This window comes from Dacryopinax primogenitus (assembly GCF_000292625.1).
Source record: "Dacryopinax primogenitus strain DJM-731 SS1 chromosome Unknown DACRYscaffold_13, whole genome shotgun sequence".
In the NCBI taxonomy this organism is placed as follows: domain Eukaryota; kingdom Fungi; phylum Basidiomycota; class Dacrymycetes; order Dacrymycetales; family Dacrymycetaceae; genus Dacryopinax; species Dacryopinax primogenitus.
In genome coordinates this window covers 1-14,818 of record NW_024467210.1, presented here as the reverse complement: position 1 = coordinate 14,818, position 14,818 = coordinate 1, and the positions used below count along the sequence as shown (strand labels likewise).

General features: G+C 51.8%; 5 protein-coding genes across 5 annotated transcripts; 3 read left to right on the top strand and 2 right to left on the bottom strand.

The window, feature by feature from the left end:
• Positions 1 to 214: 214 nt before the first annotated feature.
• On the top strand, positions 215 to 1,998 carry DACRYDRAFT_23164 (uncharacterized protein). The gene is made up of 3 exons (XM_040773132.1): positions 215 to 401; positions 451 to 687; positions 742 to 1,998. The coding sequence occupies exons 1-3, from the start codon at positions 296 to 298 to the stop codon at positions 1,530 to 1,532; spliced, it is 1,134 nt and encodes a 377-aa protein (XP_040627057.1). The 5' UTR covers positions 215 to 295; the 3' UTR covers positions 1,533 to 1,998.
• A 91-nt stretch (positions 1,999 to 2,089) lies between these two features.
• Positions 2,090 to 6,114, bottom strand: DACRYDRAFT_23163 (alpha/beta-hydrolase). The gene is made up of 22 exons (XM_040773131.1): positions 5,831 to 6,114; positions 5,257 to 5,773; positions 5,087 to 5,200; positions 4,894 to 5,039; positions 4,760 to 4,844; positions 4,434 to 4,713; positions 4,236 to 4,382; positions 4,147 to 4,188; positions 4,031 to 4,096; positions 3,960 to 3,973; positions 3,830 to 3,907; positions 3,723 to 3,778; positions 3,611 to 3,671; positions 3,513 to 3,560; positions 3,411 to 3,463; positions 3,298 to 3,361; positions 3,115 to 3,236; positions 2,802 to 3,062; positions 2,467 to 2,751; positions 2,324 to 2,414; positions 2,247 to 2,271; positions 2,090 to 2,195 (listed from the first exon to the last, which is right to left on the bottom strand). Exons 1-18 carry the CDS (start codon positions 6,058 to 6,060, stop codon positions 3,011 to 3,013), a joined length of 2,175 nt encoding a protein of 724 aa, XP_040627056.1. The 5' UTR covers positions 6,061 to 6,114; the 3' UTR covers positions 2,090 to 2,195; positions 2,247 to 2,271; positions 2,324 to 2,414; positions 2,467 to 2,751; positions 2,802 to 3,010.
• Positions 6,115 to 6,464: 350 nt separating this feature from the next.
• On the top strand, positions 6,465 to 8,490 carry DACRYDRAFT_117242 (UPF0187-domain-containing protein; the record flags this gene model as incomplete). Its single annotated transcript, XM_040770345.1, has 10 exons — positions 6,465 to 6,601; positions 6,652 to 6,698; positions 6,749 to 7,052; positions 7,106 to 7,147; positions 7,200 to 7,210; positions 7,257 to 7,871; positions 7,917 to 7,950; positions 8,004 to 8,027; positions 8,074 to 8,246; positions 8,282 to 8,490. 10 exons carry the CDS (start codon positions 6,465 to 6,467, stop codon positions 8,488 to 8,490), a joined length of 1,596 nt encoding a protein of 531 aa, XP_040627055.1.
• A 1,025-nt stretch (positions 8,491 to 9,515) lies between these two features.
• Positions 9,516 to 11,955, top strand: DACRYDRAFT_23162 (uncharacterized protein). Its single transcript, XM_040773130.1, has 2 exons — positions 9,516 to 9,758; positions 9,810 to 11,955. The coding sequence occupies exons 1-2, from the start codon at positions 9,545 to 9,547 to the stop codon at positions 11,831 to 11,833; spliced, it is 2,238 nt and encodes a 745-aa protein (XP_040627054.1). The 5' UTR covers positions 9,516 to 9,544; the 3' UTR covers positions 11,834 to 11,955.
• On the bottom strand, positions 11,883 to 14,528 carry DACRYDRAFT_117240 (uncharacterized protein; the record flags this gene model as incomplete). The annotated part of the gene is made up of 6 exons (XM_040770344.1): positions 13,777 to 14,528; positions 13,265 to 13,725; positions 13,002 to 13,209; positions 12,364 to 12,954; positions 11,994 to 12,314; positions 11,883 to 11,939 (listed from the first exon to the last, which is right to left on the bottom strand). Exons 1-6 carry the CDS (start codon positions 14,506 to 14,508, stop codon positions 11,883 to 11,885), a joined length of 2,370 nt encoding a protein of 789 aa, XP_040627053.1. The 5' UTR covers positions 14,509 to 14,528.
• Between the last annotated feature and the right edge of the window lie 290 nt (positions 14,529 to 14,818).

The following is a 14,818-nucleotide window of genomic DNA, read 5'->3' as shown; positions in this document are numbered from 1 at the left end:
GATCCCCACGTCCCTCAGTTCACAATGTGTACAGGAATGTGCGTAGTGGACGATATAATTACGTGTTATTGCTAGAGATCCACCAAGTATGGTGGATGGGTCCTCCTCTGGTTCGGCGCTACTGTGCAAGCGATATATAACCAGGTCCCTCTCTGGTATGCGACCCCATCCATTCCCCCTTCCCTCCTCCTCATTCCTTGCCGTCTCCCCCTACATTACCCTTCCCCTTACTTACCCATCCTTCCCCTTTCGTCTTTGCACTTACTCGCCCTCCTCACCCGTCTCCTGCTCCACAATGACTCGCTCGACTCCCTACCACGCATCCCTCGTCGACCGCTCAGAGCACTCACCGGAGCTCCTCAAGCTCCTGTACCACACGGAGGTCAGCCGCCAGATGATTGGTGCGTCCTCTTGCTCTCTGCAGGCAGACATCGCACTCACGGTTCTTAGTTTGGCTCGCTGAGAAGACTAAGGCGCTTATCCCCTGCTCAAACGAGGCAAGCCTCCTCCCAACGCCTCCTCATACCCCGCCCAAGACCACCGCTCCGGTATTCACACGCCAACTCCCTTCCCTCGAGCGTTTTATTCGGTCTCTAGTCGAGCGCTCTCGCGTTCACACCGCTACCCTCCTCAGCACATGTATCTACCTGGACCGTATTGCGGCACGTATTCCTAAGGGCGGAGAGGGTGAGTCGCAGTGATTCATGCTTGAGGATCCTAGTCTCAACATGTGAACGCTAGGTCTGCCCGACACTTGCCATCGTATCTTTCTGGCTACCCTTATCACTGCCTCGAAAGCGTTGAACGACTCATCGCCTAAGAATAGTCATTGGGTCGAATACGCCCGGTTCTTCACTGCGGCCGATGTCATCATGATGGAGAAGCAGCTGCTCGCGCTCCTCGACTACAACCTCCTCTTCACTGAGGCGGAGCTAATGGAGCAGCTCAAGCCCTTCCTGCCCTCATCTGCGCACCCCACGCCTGTGAAGCCAGTTACTCCCGCTCGTGCCGTCTCATCGCGCGATCTGTACCTGGACGCTACACCTCCCGCGCTCGAGCGGAGTGGCTCAGACTCCTCTCTCTCAAGCGTTGGCACACCCTCATCGACCGGCCCCCGTACCCCTCTCGACGGTTACACTCCCTCATCCTGCATTTCCTCTCCCTCCTCGAATCGGATGTTAACAAAGGAGAAGCTCAGTCGCTTCTACCTCTCGCCTTCGCCTGTCAAGTCCGAAGCTCGTCGCCAACCATCCATTCTGAGGGCCCCCCCTGCTGCCCTTCGCAAGCTGTCGTCTGTGACGAACCTTGCTTACTCTCCGTACCCGAAGCCTTATGAAACATCATCAAAGTGTTCTCCACGTTCTCGATCAGTACTCTCAGCGAGTAGCGTGCCCACGCTCGTTCGCGCTGAGACGTTTCTTGATCGCCTGATCTGCAAGCGGACAAAGAAGCAGCGTACAAGTGATTCCCTCCTGATGGATGTGGAACACGACGACGTATTCATGCCCAATTCAGCCGTGGTCGTTCTCTAAGACAGGAAGCCCTCTCGACACCCATCTACTGTATCAATTTGGCAAGCCCTGTCTACATATGCGTCCATTACTCTATCCGTCTCTTTTAAAAGCTTACTATATGGCAACCTAAAACCTCGACTGGCGATTTTGTTCTCTTCTCTCTTTTCGTCTTGGTTCACACTATTGTTTCTTGCGCGCCAGCGCGCCGCCGCTCTTTACCTCAATTCGTTCTTTAGCATCTATCTTCAGAGAACCTAGTGTTCTCGCTGTCTGTCTCTGGTTGTTCTCTTTCGTTATGGTTTGGGCTAGCCTAGTGCTGCTCGTTGTATTCCCTCTGCTCCTTACATTACCATTTGCACTGCATCATTGTTACCGAAATCGTATAGTCAAAGCGTCAATCGTACTGTGTCCTTAGTAGTATATGTGTCAGTAGTTGGGTTCCATGCATGATCCGATTGAGCCTAATACCGACCACTGCCAATTATTATCCCTGAACATGACAATGTGCAGCAAGGGACAAGAAAATTACGGAAACTCGAGGTGATCGTGACCTCGATAGGGTTGTGCCACTGTACCACGTCCCTCTCCTCAAGTGCCCGAAAGCCGCCTTGTATCTGTCCATCGTACAATGTCTATCTTGCGACCATTCCGAGCCACAGATCTATTCAGATTCAACAACATGTGAGCCAACGGTGGACAACATCGATCCATGCTGATTCGGCTCCATAACAGCAATCTCGATCCATGGACAGAGACGGTGCGTTCGGTCCACATTTGCGTACTGTGGCTCATTTTGATTATGTTCACAGTACAGTATCTCCTTCTACCTCTCCTATTTGTCGAGATGGCCGGACATGTGCTACGTGCAAGAGGCGCCGAATGGTCGGCTGATGGGTTACGGTGCCTAGCGCCCATTCCAGCTATGAAACATGGCACTTACCTTCCCCCACAGTGCTCGGTAAAGCGGAAGGCACCGGACCAGACTTCCACGGACATGTTACTGCCATAACCGTGTCACCACAGTATCGACGGCTAGGCTTGGCCCGTGGCATGATGCGCCTCATCGAGCAGATCTCGGACGAGGTCTACCGCGCGTTCTTCGTTGACTTGTTCGTTCGGTGTAAGAACAAGATCGCCAAGGACATGTACGAGGGCATGGGATACAGTGTATGGAGACGAATAATAGGGTATTATGGGACTGGAATGGGAGGAGGGAAGGATGATGAAGACGCCTTTGGTACCCTACCTATCCCATTCTGCCTTCATCAGATGCTCATCTGTTTTCAGATATGCGAAAACCACTCAGTAGAGACGTGGCAAGACGATCTGTTCGCACTAATGGGGAGGCTGTTCATGTCAGCGCCCATAACGTCAATTGACGGAGTATGGGTCTATAGATTGTAATTGATCAATTGATTTTGGCGTAAATGTTACATCGTGGCGGTAACACTCAACCGCTGACGCGCATTGGACAATGTGCTCCGAACTTTGCTCGTTCAGTCTAGCCATTTGGCGAACCATTCAAAGATCTCAGTGTGCCACTTAAGACTGGACGCGGGCCGTTAGCTTGGATTGTCTGTTCACATTGATTTTTATGTACCTGTTGCCTGGGTCCAGCACCCAATGGTTCTCCTCGGGGAAGACAACGAGACGGGTTGGAACTCCCATGCGCTTGTTGGAATGGAATGCGCCGATACCTTCGGTGACCGGCAGGCGATAATCCTGCGTAAAGAGCAATGAGCAATGAGCAACGTGTGCGGATACAATATTAGTAGAGAAGTACCCTTTCACCATGGAAAATCAGCATAGGTATTGACCATTTCTCAACAAAGTTGGCAGGGTTGAATCTGTACACAGTCAGCCCTCTGGACTTGGTGCATTTGGCCAGTGGTTCACTTCTCAACGGTCTCCGCGCTCTTCCAAGGAGGGCCGCCAAATTCTTGATCGAACTTTTTATCGATCAGCACAACAGTAAACAAGGTCATATTCGTTCCTCACAAAGAACAGCTCATCCGTTACGAAACCGTTTGCCCGAGTATCGAAGACCTGCCTCACGCATTAGAATTGGAGTGTACTCGCTGCAAAGGCGCACATACACCATCATGGCAAACCAGGGCCTTGAAGTTGAAATCGAACTCTGGATGCCCCGCGATCCAACTGAAAGAAGTGTCAGTCGTCATGTAAGCCCAGTGCGAGGTAGAAACGCACTTGATAGCATATCCACCCCATGACGCGCCAGCGGCGACCGTTTTCTCAGGGTGGATCTACGATCAGGAAGTCACTTAAGGACGCAATAGATTGGAGGATAGACGTACCTCAGGATACAGACGGAGCACTTCCTTGTATCCAGCCTGCAGATCAACGAACGGCTTTCCGCCCCAGTCTTTTGCGATCTTCCGGTCTATATGAGATCTTGCACATTCGTATAGCACGATGTCAACTCACCGCATCGGTCAGAGCTATCATCGAAGACCATCTATATCAGAGAGCTCGATATGCGAACATGCATGACATACCTTGACCGAATGTTGTTGACCCTGTGGGATTTACGGTGACCGTAACGTATCCCTGCTGCGCGAAGACTGTATGGAACATTATCAGCGACGATCATCACTGATCGAGAATAGCATACCGTTGGGATTCCAACGAGTAGACCAGGAATCCTCCCAGGCACCTGCATTGAAGGTGAGCGAGTGTACTCCTCAGGAGCAGCACACTCACCCTGCGGACCACCATGAATGAGGAATGCCATGGGCCACTTAGCCTTGTCACCCTTCCGGAATCCAGGCGGTAGATTAACCCATCCTTGGATGTTCACGCCCTCTGCGCCTTTGAACCAAAACTCATGCCCAGGGCTGAGTGATTTACCTGTTGTTGAATGAGCCATATGCAATTACACAAACAACGCATGCGGCTGACCTGCGAGCTTCTTTGCAGTCAACTGAGTGATCTGGGAGATCTTGCCATTCTTCTCGCGCAGGAACACCTCCGAAGGATGCGTGAGACTGTTCTGGGAGAAGAGCACGCGACCATCAAGTAGCGGCTGAACACTACTGACAGTGTGCTCTTCCACCAAGGGTACTGGATACGCATCGATGGACCCGGTCGAAGAAGGGGTGACTGGCAAAGGGATGACATAGAGCTTTCCACGAGCTTGATCGCCTGAGAGGGCATAAATGGAGGCATCGTTCGGGGAGAACTGCGAAGATGAGGCGTATAACAAGGCACCGAACGAGCATACTCACGATGAGAGCGGAAGGCGATGTATCCCACTTCTCGGTAATACCGAAACGAACATCCTTCTCCAGGTCATACACCATCACACGGGCACTGTGCAAGCTTGAGCTTCATATTGGGCTCTACGTCGGGAAATACTCACCGGTCGGATTCATAACCGTCCTTCCTCAACTCTGTCCACGCCACTTTCGTACCATCGTTGCTGAAGACGGGCGTATGCGTCGCTCCTTGTTTTCCAGCCGTAAGCTGGCGAGGAGGTTCCCCACCAGTGACGGGGACGATGTAAACCTGTAACCGATTTAGACGTGGGGTCTCTATAAGGGACAAGTACGAACATTCTGGCGAGTATGGATGGGATATGGTAGTTCTGGATCCTTTGCCGTGTAAACGAGATGAGTTGAGGAGAGATCAAAGTCATCACTGCCGCCAAATGGCTCGACTGGCGTGTACTAAGAAGAGGGATATTAGTGTTGTGAGAGGACAAAGCACTATACTTATCACCTACATGCTTCGTACCCTTCAAGGGTGCAACATATGCGTCTCCCAACGACCATTTCTCCTCCCCTATCTCCCCAGAGCTAGTCAAGCTGACAGTAAACAGCTGGCTCTCTTTCCCGGGAGTCGTCCACGTATCCCAGTGCCTTGGATATCCGCCCTCATACACCCTTGCGCTCGTTCCGGTCCCTTCCTTTGAGCGCTGCTTGTCTAGTTCGGGGGTGGTGAACAGATCACCATCCTCCCATACGTTTGCAGAAAAGGCAAGGATGCCTGACTTGTATTTGAAGTTGGAAGCGGGGCTGGGAGGGAGGTGACCGATGAACACGGGCGAGTCTGGGGTGAGAGACTTTGGCTCGGTGCTGTAGTTGAAAGAGATAGCATAGATGGCCTGACCACCGGACTCGGAGATGACGTGGGCAAGAGTGCGGTCGGTGAGCCAGAAAGCGTCACCACCGTTCAGGACAGGGAAGGTGGCAGGCATGTCCGTGTCATCGAGAGAGGCGATATAGATGGTCGAATTCATTCTGCGAAGGTGATCAGACTTCTTCAAGTTGACTGTGCATATAATAAGATGCAATTACTTTTTGATTTCAAAAGAATATTCCGAGACTGAGATGAATGCCAGATCTCCTGCTGGGTTGGCGACCGCGCTGCCGGGCCTCGGGAGCTCGAGCATGTCCTTCGGAGTGAGGATATCATTCCCCTCCTTCAGCGCGAACGACTTTGTAGAGGGCGTGTACACCTTGGGAGGTGCGAAACTGCTCATCGACAACTGAGGAATTAGAAGTGAGAGCTGCGATGGCCAACGCATTGTTGCTGGAGGACGACAGCGCTGAGATTGAATGCACACGACAGCTAATAATACGCAACGTAACCCTAAGGGCCCTTACTCCTACACTCGACGACCACTTCAAATATTCATCCACTTCAAGCCTTGCACCTATCAAATTCATTCGCATATCGGACAATTACATACAATTTATTTCACCTTATCACCGTCGCAACAACCGTGCGGTCTATCATCAACGTGTCGACGCCCGTTGCTATGCATTCTGGCCAGCCTAAAGTGGCAAGAACGAAGAACCCTGACATGCTCCTACCACGCAAAATTCATGATAATGAAAACTTGACGCAACACATATCAGCCAGCCAGGCAGTTGCACGCTGTCTGGCACTCCTTGTCTTCATACCATTCACTCAGATACCCACAACGCCATGGCAAGAGGAAAGGCGAAGAAACCATCTCACCGCCTGCTGCCATCCTTCGGGACACACTTGAATGCTTATTTCGTTCCCCTTGTTCCAACGGCAGAACTCCAGACCTTTGCTTTTATCAAACCTGGAACAGTAATGTGAGTTTTAGAAGCAATGTCATGTCATTGTACCTTGACGGCTGGCTCAGATGGAAAGTATGGCCCGCTGTCCTCGTGCAGACCGCACTCAGTGCAGGTACGTCCAACCTTCAACAGAAACAAGCGCCGATACTAACTGATTCTCAGTAATCGTTTATCTGGCGGAGAATGCCATCTTGGATTTATCCATTGATTCAGTCATGCTCACCGTGATGGGTGTGGTCATCGGCTTCGTCATTTCCTACCGCGCTTCTAGCGGTTACGATCGTTACTGGATGGGACGGACCGCTTGGTCTGATGTTGTGCGCAACAGTAGGACGATCTCTCGGCTTATCTGGTATCATGTACCGCCAAGACTCGCACCGCCCAAAGACGCAGACATCCGTATCTCGATGCAGGAGGCTGAGCTGGTGCTCGAGGAGAAGAAGATCGCGCTGGATTTGGTACAAGCGTGAGTATAGTGTCTGCCGCTCATCGCCGTCTTGCAACTTACCTCCACACTAGTTATGCGATTTCTCTTAAGCATCACCTAAGGGGTGAAATGGGGTGCGTCGAGCTGTCCTTTCTTAGACTGTTTATTAATGACGTCTCTTTGCAGGGTATATTATGGTCAGCACTCTGAATAACCTCGTTCATATCTGACACAATTATTCAGAGGACCTTTATGAACTTGTTTGGGCCGTACCACACTCAGTGTCAGAATCTGCCGAGTTGGTTGCTTCTCCGTCTTCGATGGCTTCTCTCGCTCTGCCCACAATTGTCGAAGAAGTACTTCCCAATTCGAGGGAAGGGCCCGCTCTTGCACCCATCACAGTGCAACCTGCCGCAAAGATCCCGCCTTTTATCCAATTCCAGGTTACTAAGCCTACTGATCGCCTCTTAAACGGCGCATATACACAACTAGACCATTCGCACAATGGCATCCCGCACCGAATGGGAACCGAACCCTCTCAACCGCTCCTTCCAGCAAAGGCGTCGGCGAGGACAAGGTGGTCAACCGAACTCATCCCATTCGAGACCATCTTCCTCCATCTATTCGATCTGCTTCTTTGCCGTGAGTTTGAAAGCAAGGCCAAAAAAGAGATAAGAAGAAAGGCTAGGATGTCGAAGCATCGGCCGCGGGTTGCAGGGGGAGGTGATAACATCCCCATGGAGGTCTTGGGTTGTCTATCGGAATGGGTCGCAACTCTTGACGCACGCAGCACCGTTACTGGAAGCCCCCTGGGTGGTTTGTATGGAGCTCTTCAGCAATTCGAAGCTAGCCTTACAGGTATGTCATTGGTTGTGTCTGCTCAAGTGGTAATCATTGTTGTAGAGTGCGAGAAAATTCTGACGACGCCGTTGCCTTTGTACGTGGATCTGCCGTTATCGTAGTGACGAACTCATCTAACCCGTGTCTAAGCGTTTATTCGGTTCACCTAAGGCAGTATATATGTTTGGTTTCTCGAATTCAAATATCTGACGTCGGTCAGTACTGTATGGCTATACTTGTTCTTCTTGCCTTTCCAGCTTGCGCGTACTTTCGCCTGGCTCACCGTGCTTGGTGTATGCTGCGCATCCTTCTTCTACCTCGGATTTCTAGCCGCTGGCGACGAGTTAGAGCAACCCTTTGGATACGATCAAAACGGCGAGTCATTCTCGCAAGGTGCTTTCCGATCCATCTGTAACACATTCAAGCAGATCTCGATCTCGACTTGTTTTGCAAGATTATCCATGACGACATCCAGCATCTGATGGACAGTGCCACCCCATACAGCCAATTGGCGCTCAACGGAGGACCGGTTTCACAGGGTCGCATCGCTGCGGGAGCTGTCAAGGAGCTAGCGGGAAACGAAAGTCACACTACGAGCCAAGTGACAAGTCGGCCCCCATCGGTCGCTGGGCTATGATCGTCCCCTTGAACTAGGTTCTGGATTATGTACTGATATCGTGTCTATGCATCTACACGTTCTACAGTAATCATTCTACGAAAGATGCGGGGATGTGAACCTGACGAATCTAGTGCGATCCATGTTTGCCACGGCGCGGTGGGCGCCTGTCCTTCATATCCCCGTCGTCGGGCTTGAGATTGCACAGCTTCCTCCTCTTCTCGAATGTCAACAGACCTCGGCAGAACGCATGCTCGGTAACTCCCTCCTCCTCATCCACCAGAATGAACGTTACGCCGAGCTCCTCAACCTCCTTATTCCGGGTTTCGTCGTCGAAAAACAGCATTTCGTGACATTCGATGCCAGTGACTTTGGCAAGGCGGCGCATGTGTGACATCTTCGATCCAGGATACATCTGAGGATGGACGACATTGTCGAATATCTTTGTGCCGTCTTCTAGTTCTATGAGACGGAGAACGGCTGAAGCTCTGTCGGGAGCACTCGTCCTGCTGGCAATGGCGATGTCGCATTGCAGGGTATCGCGAATGTAGGCAAATACCTTTCCTACGTCGGGAAACAGCTGTACTGCGTACTCACGTCGGTCGATGGCTGAGTTAGTTGCTTTATTGTGGGTGTATGGCGCTCCAAAAGAATGCGTATCTATCCATAGGGGCCAGAGGTGTAATCGAGATCGAATACGATCAGTTTTGGTATATGTTTGAGGGAAGAGGGTGTAGGGAAAGTCAGGGTCATTCTTGTGGTAGAACTAACTGTGAGAGGGATCTCCAATGAGAACAAGCGCTTTGTATAGTAAAATGATGAATAGTCAAGTCAAGTCATCTTTCATTTCGTATCCTGATGCATCACAGCAAACACAGACCAAATTCGGCTCTAAACCCGGGCGGGGAAAGCGGATGAACCCTGACCGTCCGCAGCACAGCCACTTCGAGCTTAGCCGTCCACAACGGTCAACACCGAAAACGCATATCCCCTCCTGCTTCACATCAATCTACCACCTACACAACTATCTCTCCTCCCTTTCATCTGGCTTGGGTAGCCACCGGAACGTCCGGTCATGCCCCCACCTACTCAGTCAGATCCATGGCTGCAGTCCCGAAGGTTCGGAATTGTAATCGACGCCGGCTCGTCAGGTTCTCGGCTGCAGATATACTCATGGAAGGATGTGAGGGTCGAACGGACGGAGCGGAAAGATGCCGAACTTGCGGTACTCCCAAGAGTAGAGAAGGGGACGAAGAACTCGGATGATTGGGTTGCAAAGATTGAACCAGGTAGGTGACTGTTCGGGATACCTTGCATCGAGGGGGCTGACCATCTCCCAGGAATATCGAGCTTCGCTCTGGAGCCGACAATGGTTGGACCGTATCTCTCCAGTCTTCTTGAACATGCTCAGAACCAGATTCCCCCGTCACTACACCAATCTACCCCAATCTATCTCCTTGCCACGGCAGGCATGCGACTGCTTGCTGTAGAACAACAAGAACAGATTATCGAAGCGGCTTGCACCTTCCTCAAATTCCATTCAAACTTCAAGGTCAAGCCCGCTTCCCCTCAAGGGCCGTGTGGTGGAAGCATTCGCGTCATCACGGGCGAGGACGAGGGTCTGTACGGCTGGATAGCCGTAAACTATCTCCTCGACGGGTTCTCTCGTCACGAGGGTAGGCGGGCGACATACGGCTTTTTGGATATGGGTGGCGCGTCAACACAGATCGCATTCGAACCCGGCGCAGAATATCGCAAGAATCCCCAACTGCCGCTCAAGGACGTTCGGTTACGCCTTCTAGATGGTGAAGAGCTGCACCACCAAGTTTTTGTCACAACGTGGCTTGGATACGGTACCAATCAAGCGCGAGAGCGATACGTCGGCAGCATTGTCTCGCACTGGGATCAGCTGTACGGCATTGACCAAGATTCTCCCAGCGACATTGTGCCTGATCCTTGTCTACCTCGCGACCTCACTTCGTACGAAGCCCCCGTCATCCTCGGCCCTGCGTCTGATCACTCTAAAACGCCACATACACTGAAGGGTACCGGGTCATTCCCTCAGTGTCTTCGACTAGTCGAACCGCTTCTCAACAAAAATGCGCCATGTCCGGATACAAACTGTCTCTTCAACGGCGTTTCGGTGCCACCGATCGACTTCTCCGTCTCGCGTTTCATCGGCGTGTCCGAGTATTGGTATTCATCGGAGCATGTCTTCGGTCTTGGCGGCGCATACGACTTTGTACAGTATGAACGAGCCGCGATAGACTTCTGCTCGAAAGATTGGGATAGCATTGTCGCCCATCATTTGGCTTCCAAGTCAGCACTGGCACCGACGGCGACGGACATACGCGTTCATAGCCGACGTGACGTAGACTTGGCTCGCCTCGAGCTACAATGTTTCAAAGCCGCATGGATCGTGAATGTCTTGCATGAAGGCATAGGTCTCCCTCGCATAGTGGATCCAGGCGGGAATTCGACTACCGGAGGCCAGACGTCGGGCGACAAGTTCAGCAACAAAGCCGATGAGAAAGGGCTCGGTGCGCCGGCCTTCCAGAGCCTGGATTCGGTGGGAGACACGGCTATCACATGGACGCTTGGCATGATGGTCCTGGAGGCTGTCAGCGAGATTCCGACCACGTATATCGGAACACCTGGAATTGGGAATCTCGATCCGGACTTCGATGATGACGGACTACCTTTCTTGGGCGATATTGAAGATACCCTCAAAGAGCATCTTCATCCATCATTAACCAAACCGATATTTGGGTTTTCTCCCATCTCTCTTATCCTTTTCAGCCTGTTGTCGCTGATTATCGCATACGTATTTCGTTCTCGGCTGAAAGCTGTGTATCGCAAAATCTTCCGCCCGCGTAATGGTTACGACTATGCTCAGGCATATGCGATGGAAGGCGGTGGCTTCAGTGGAATCAATGACCTGGATTCACCTCCATTGACCCCGTACCCTAATGGTTCTGCAAACTCAAAAGGGCTCCCAGCATTTGTTCGGCACGCTCTACGGCGGCTTCGGCGCAATGTACTTGGGCCTACGTCACCACGACTGCCAGCAGAACCTACCTTGCGGCCTGTTCGTCTTGCCCCCCCGGCGCAGATATCGACTGCGTCAAGTTTACAGCGTGGCGGGCTTACAACTTTCAGCAATGGCTCTGCTGCCAGCATCGTTCAGCGCGCAGCGTCTCCTGCAGTCCTTGCAGAGTCGGCGTCACCCCCTTCGCCAACTCGGTCAAGCGCGTTGAATCCTGGTCTTCCTGTACTGTCTCTTTCTCGCAATGTCTCCCAGGTTAACCTCACAACGATCGTCCCTCGTTCATCCTCTTTTATTAGAGGAGGTGCACCGCGGTAGTTCTGTCGTTCTGTCGTTCTGGGACTTTTTCCTTGTACCATACAAAAACTCATTCTGTAGCATCAGCATAGACGTATATCCAGACGACGAACCACATTCCATTAATCTAATGCAAGCATGAATAACCCTGTCTCAGCGCCGTTTTAAGGCTTGTCTACACCTTTCTGCCCGCGTTGGGTCTTGAAAACGACCCAGTCAATCTCTTTACCTCAGGAACGTTTTCTTCTGTTTGAATGACACCTTTGGATTCCAAAGCCGCCCGCCTTGAACTTCGAACAGACGTGACCCTGTTAACCCACTCACTTGCCGGTCGTATCAAGGCGAGCTGGGCAAGTGTGTTGTGGAGGTTGTTTTCTGTCTCAATCACCTCAGGAGAGAGGTCACCGCTGGAGTCTGACGGCCCCGGAATGCTGAATCGATATCCACCGTGCCATGCGAGCAGTTGCATGGCAGCCTCAGGCACCAAAATGTCAATCGAGAACTCAGATGACGACTTAGCAAAGCTGCTTTGATACAGAGGCCACACTTACCTGTAGCCGCTCAGGCTCGCTTAGCGCTTCGTATGCTTCACAACCTCTTGGTCGTTGCTGAATCGTAACTTTCATGTTTCCGCCAACCTTCATGTTGTCATCAGGTGCGGCAGGCGGTGCGTTGTGTAGCTGCTTGTATTCCCCTTGCCGCTCGTCTTCTTCGCTCGATTGGCTTTCCACGGCTGTCTCTTGTTCTGTTGACGGCGCACTTGACACCTCTACAAGGCCTGCGTCCGCCCCCAGGGATGGGCCGGATGAAGTCGTGCCTAGAGCCCATCGTATAACTTCCTTTCGAATAGCAGCCCTAGTATTTGCTTCAAAACTGCCCATTTCTGTACCGAATGTTGCAAGGTTCTTCCTGTCGCGGCCGCCCTTGTAAAACGCAGCGCAACGATCAATGCTTGGGGGGTATTTAGACAAAATGACAAGCTGGAGCACATTCCGAGTGTGACGCAACAAGTCGCGAATGGGCATACTTAGCGCAGCCACGACATTGGGAGGAGGAGGAGGCAAAGGTGTCGGTGTAGGAGGCCGGTTGGCCTCTCGTTCATCATCCGTTTCATCATCAGCTTGATTTGTAAACGTCCCCAACTTGACTGATGTCAGATAACTTCGCCTGGAACCGAAACATAACGCACTTTGCAAGTGGCAAACCCGTCTTCGTCCCGTGAGAAGAACTGATCTCGCTTCAAATGCCCAAACGTGCGATCCATGTATTCCACCCGATATCGTCCGAATCGATTTCTTCCTTTTGTCGCGGTAGCAGGCTCGTATGCATGAATAATAGCGGGCCAGAAAGCAGTACTTCGATCTTGTGCAAGAACGAGCTCCCCGGGAATCTCCAGCCTGTAAGGATAATCCTCAGCACAAATCAAATACCTCGTCATAAAATAAGCCTCACGTGGAATCTGGGCCTGCATCAATGACCTGCTGCAGGACATCAGACCTTTCTTCCTCAAGCATACGTTCAACTCTCTCCTTCCGTTTTAATGTCCTTTGCGAACCGTTCGTAGCATCAAAGTTAGGTTTAATAGGTTCTATCAGTGCGTCTTCTATCTCCGGTAAATCGTCTTCATGCAGAGCATGAGCCAGAGCCATCATGCTCGCCCAACGGGTTTCTTCCCTTTTGTTTGGTTTCTGCTTCGTTGCTTTCTGTTTTGAGGTGCCATCTTCCTGGGTATGCGCGTCAACTGGGAGTCGGGAAGTGTAGATGTCAAATCTAGGCAGCATAGTCCGTGGATCGTTGAAAGTGAGAAGATTCGCCGACGATGGCGAAGTCAAGGTAAGCAAGCGATTCGGTAGGTGTCCATCGTCACCAATCAGTCCCAGGAGGAGTGGTGTCCTCCAGCTTTCGCAGTTCAGCTTTGTCACCATCAGATAAACCAGTCGCACAATTACAGTGTTGTCACTCACTTTAGCCACCCACCAGTATCCTCCATCTGGCCCCTCGTTCCCTTCTACGGGACGGCCCCCAAGTTCTAGTCTGACCCAAACAACGCCTTCTAACCGCTCTCGACTCCAATTATCATCCATAATCTTTCTCTTCGATGGAGTCAACTGGACTGTTCGGGTTGAATCAGACATAATCGGTTGAGACATTGATAGACGCGCTCGTTTGGTTGGAGAGGGTGACTCTTCCAACGTTCGACCACGGGCACGGCGTTTCGATGGCGTCAAAGGCACCGAAGGTGTGAAAGGAGTTAAAGGGGACGATGCAAACAGAGCATCACGCGTCATGGTTTTGGGGGGAGTGGTTTGAGAAGGAGCATTGATTGTGGTAGGTGAGCTGTGCACGCGAACAGCTGTTGGAGAAGAAGGTGCGGTTGGAGGATTCGTAGCCTGCGAGGTATATGCTGGCGATGTTCGACGTCTTGAGGGACCTAACCGTTTCCCATAGCCTACTCGATGGTGGCTAGTGTCGAGGAAAGATCGTGCGTGCGGCTTTGAATGAACGTTCTCTGTGGTGTACACGGTGCTGCTGCCCTCTTCGTCTTCATCGTCCGAACTAACCAGTTGCTCTCTAACGTTGTCAGCGGCCTTTCTGGCAGCATTCCGTCGCAAAGAAGCACGCGGACCAAGCATGAGACTAGACGGTGTCGGCTCCGGAGAGGGCGATAGGGATGACAGTGAACTGGAGTCTAACATGGTTTGTGGACGCGTGGTGGTAAGAGGGGAGAGATGACATTGCCAGCGCTAGCATGTACGGGTTTTAGACGCATCGCTGTCCACGCCAGGGTCTTGAACCGGATGACCCCTAACCCTAACCCACCACTGCTTAACCCTGGTTGATTCTTGACAACCCTAGCAGGATTTCCATCAAGCCAAGGGTTAGGGTTAGGGTTAGGGTTAGGGTTAGGGTTAGGGTTAGGGTTAGGGTTAGGGTTAGGGTTAGGGTTAGGGTTAGGGTTAGGGTTAGGGTTAGGGTTAGGGTTAGGGTTAGGGTTAGGGTTAGGGT

What these genes read in the sequence shown, in the direction of transcription:
- DACRYDRAFT_23164 (XM_040773132.1), top strand. Translation starts at nt 296, where the DNA reads ATGACTCGCTCGACTCCCTACCACGCATCCCTCGTCGACCGCTCAGAG. An exon ending in GGTCAGCCGCCAGATGATTG is followed by an intron (nt 402 to 450) that starts GTGCGTCCTCTT and finishes CACGGTTCTTAG; the next exon opens with TTTGGCTCGCTGAGAAGACT. An exon ending in TATTCCTAAGGGCGGAGAGG is followed by an intron (nt 688 to 741) that starts GTGAGTCGCAGT and finishes TGTGAACGCTAG; the next exon opens with GTCTGCCCGACACTTGCCAT.
- DACRYDRAFT_23163 (XM_040773131.1), bottom strand. Translation starts at nt 6,060, where the DNA reads ATGCGTTGGCCATCGCAGCTCTCACTTCTAATTCCTCAGTTGTCGATG. An exon ending in CCCTGGTTTGCCATGATGGT is followed by an intron (nt 3,561 to 3,610) that starts GTATGTGCGCCT and finishes TGCGTGAGGCAG; the next exon opens with GTCTTCGATACTCGGGCAAA. An exon ending in TGATTTTCCATGGTGAAAGG is followed by an intron (nt 3,237 to 3,297) that starts GTACTTCTCTAC and finishes CTCTTTACGCAG; the next exon opens with GATTATCGCCTGCCGGTCAC.
- DACRYDRAFT_23162 (XM_040773130.1), top strand. Translation starts at nt 9,545, where the DNA reads ATGCCCCCACCTACTCAGTCAGATCCATGGCTGCAGTCCCGAAGGTTC. An exon ending in GGTTGCAAAGATTGAACCAG is followed by an intron (nt 9,759 to 9,809) that starts GTAGGTGACTGT and finishes ACCATCTCCCAG; the next exon opens with GAATATCGAGCTTCGCTCTG.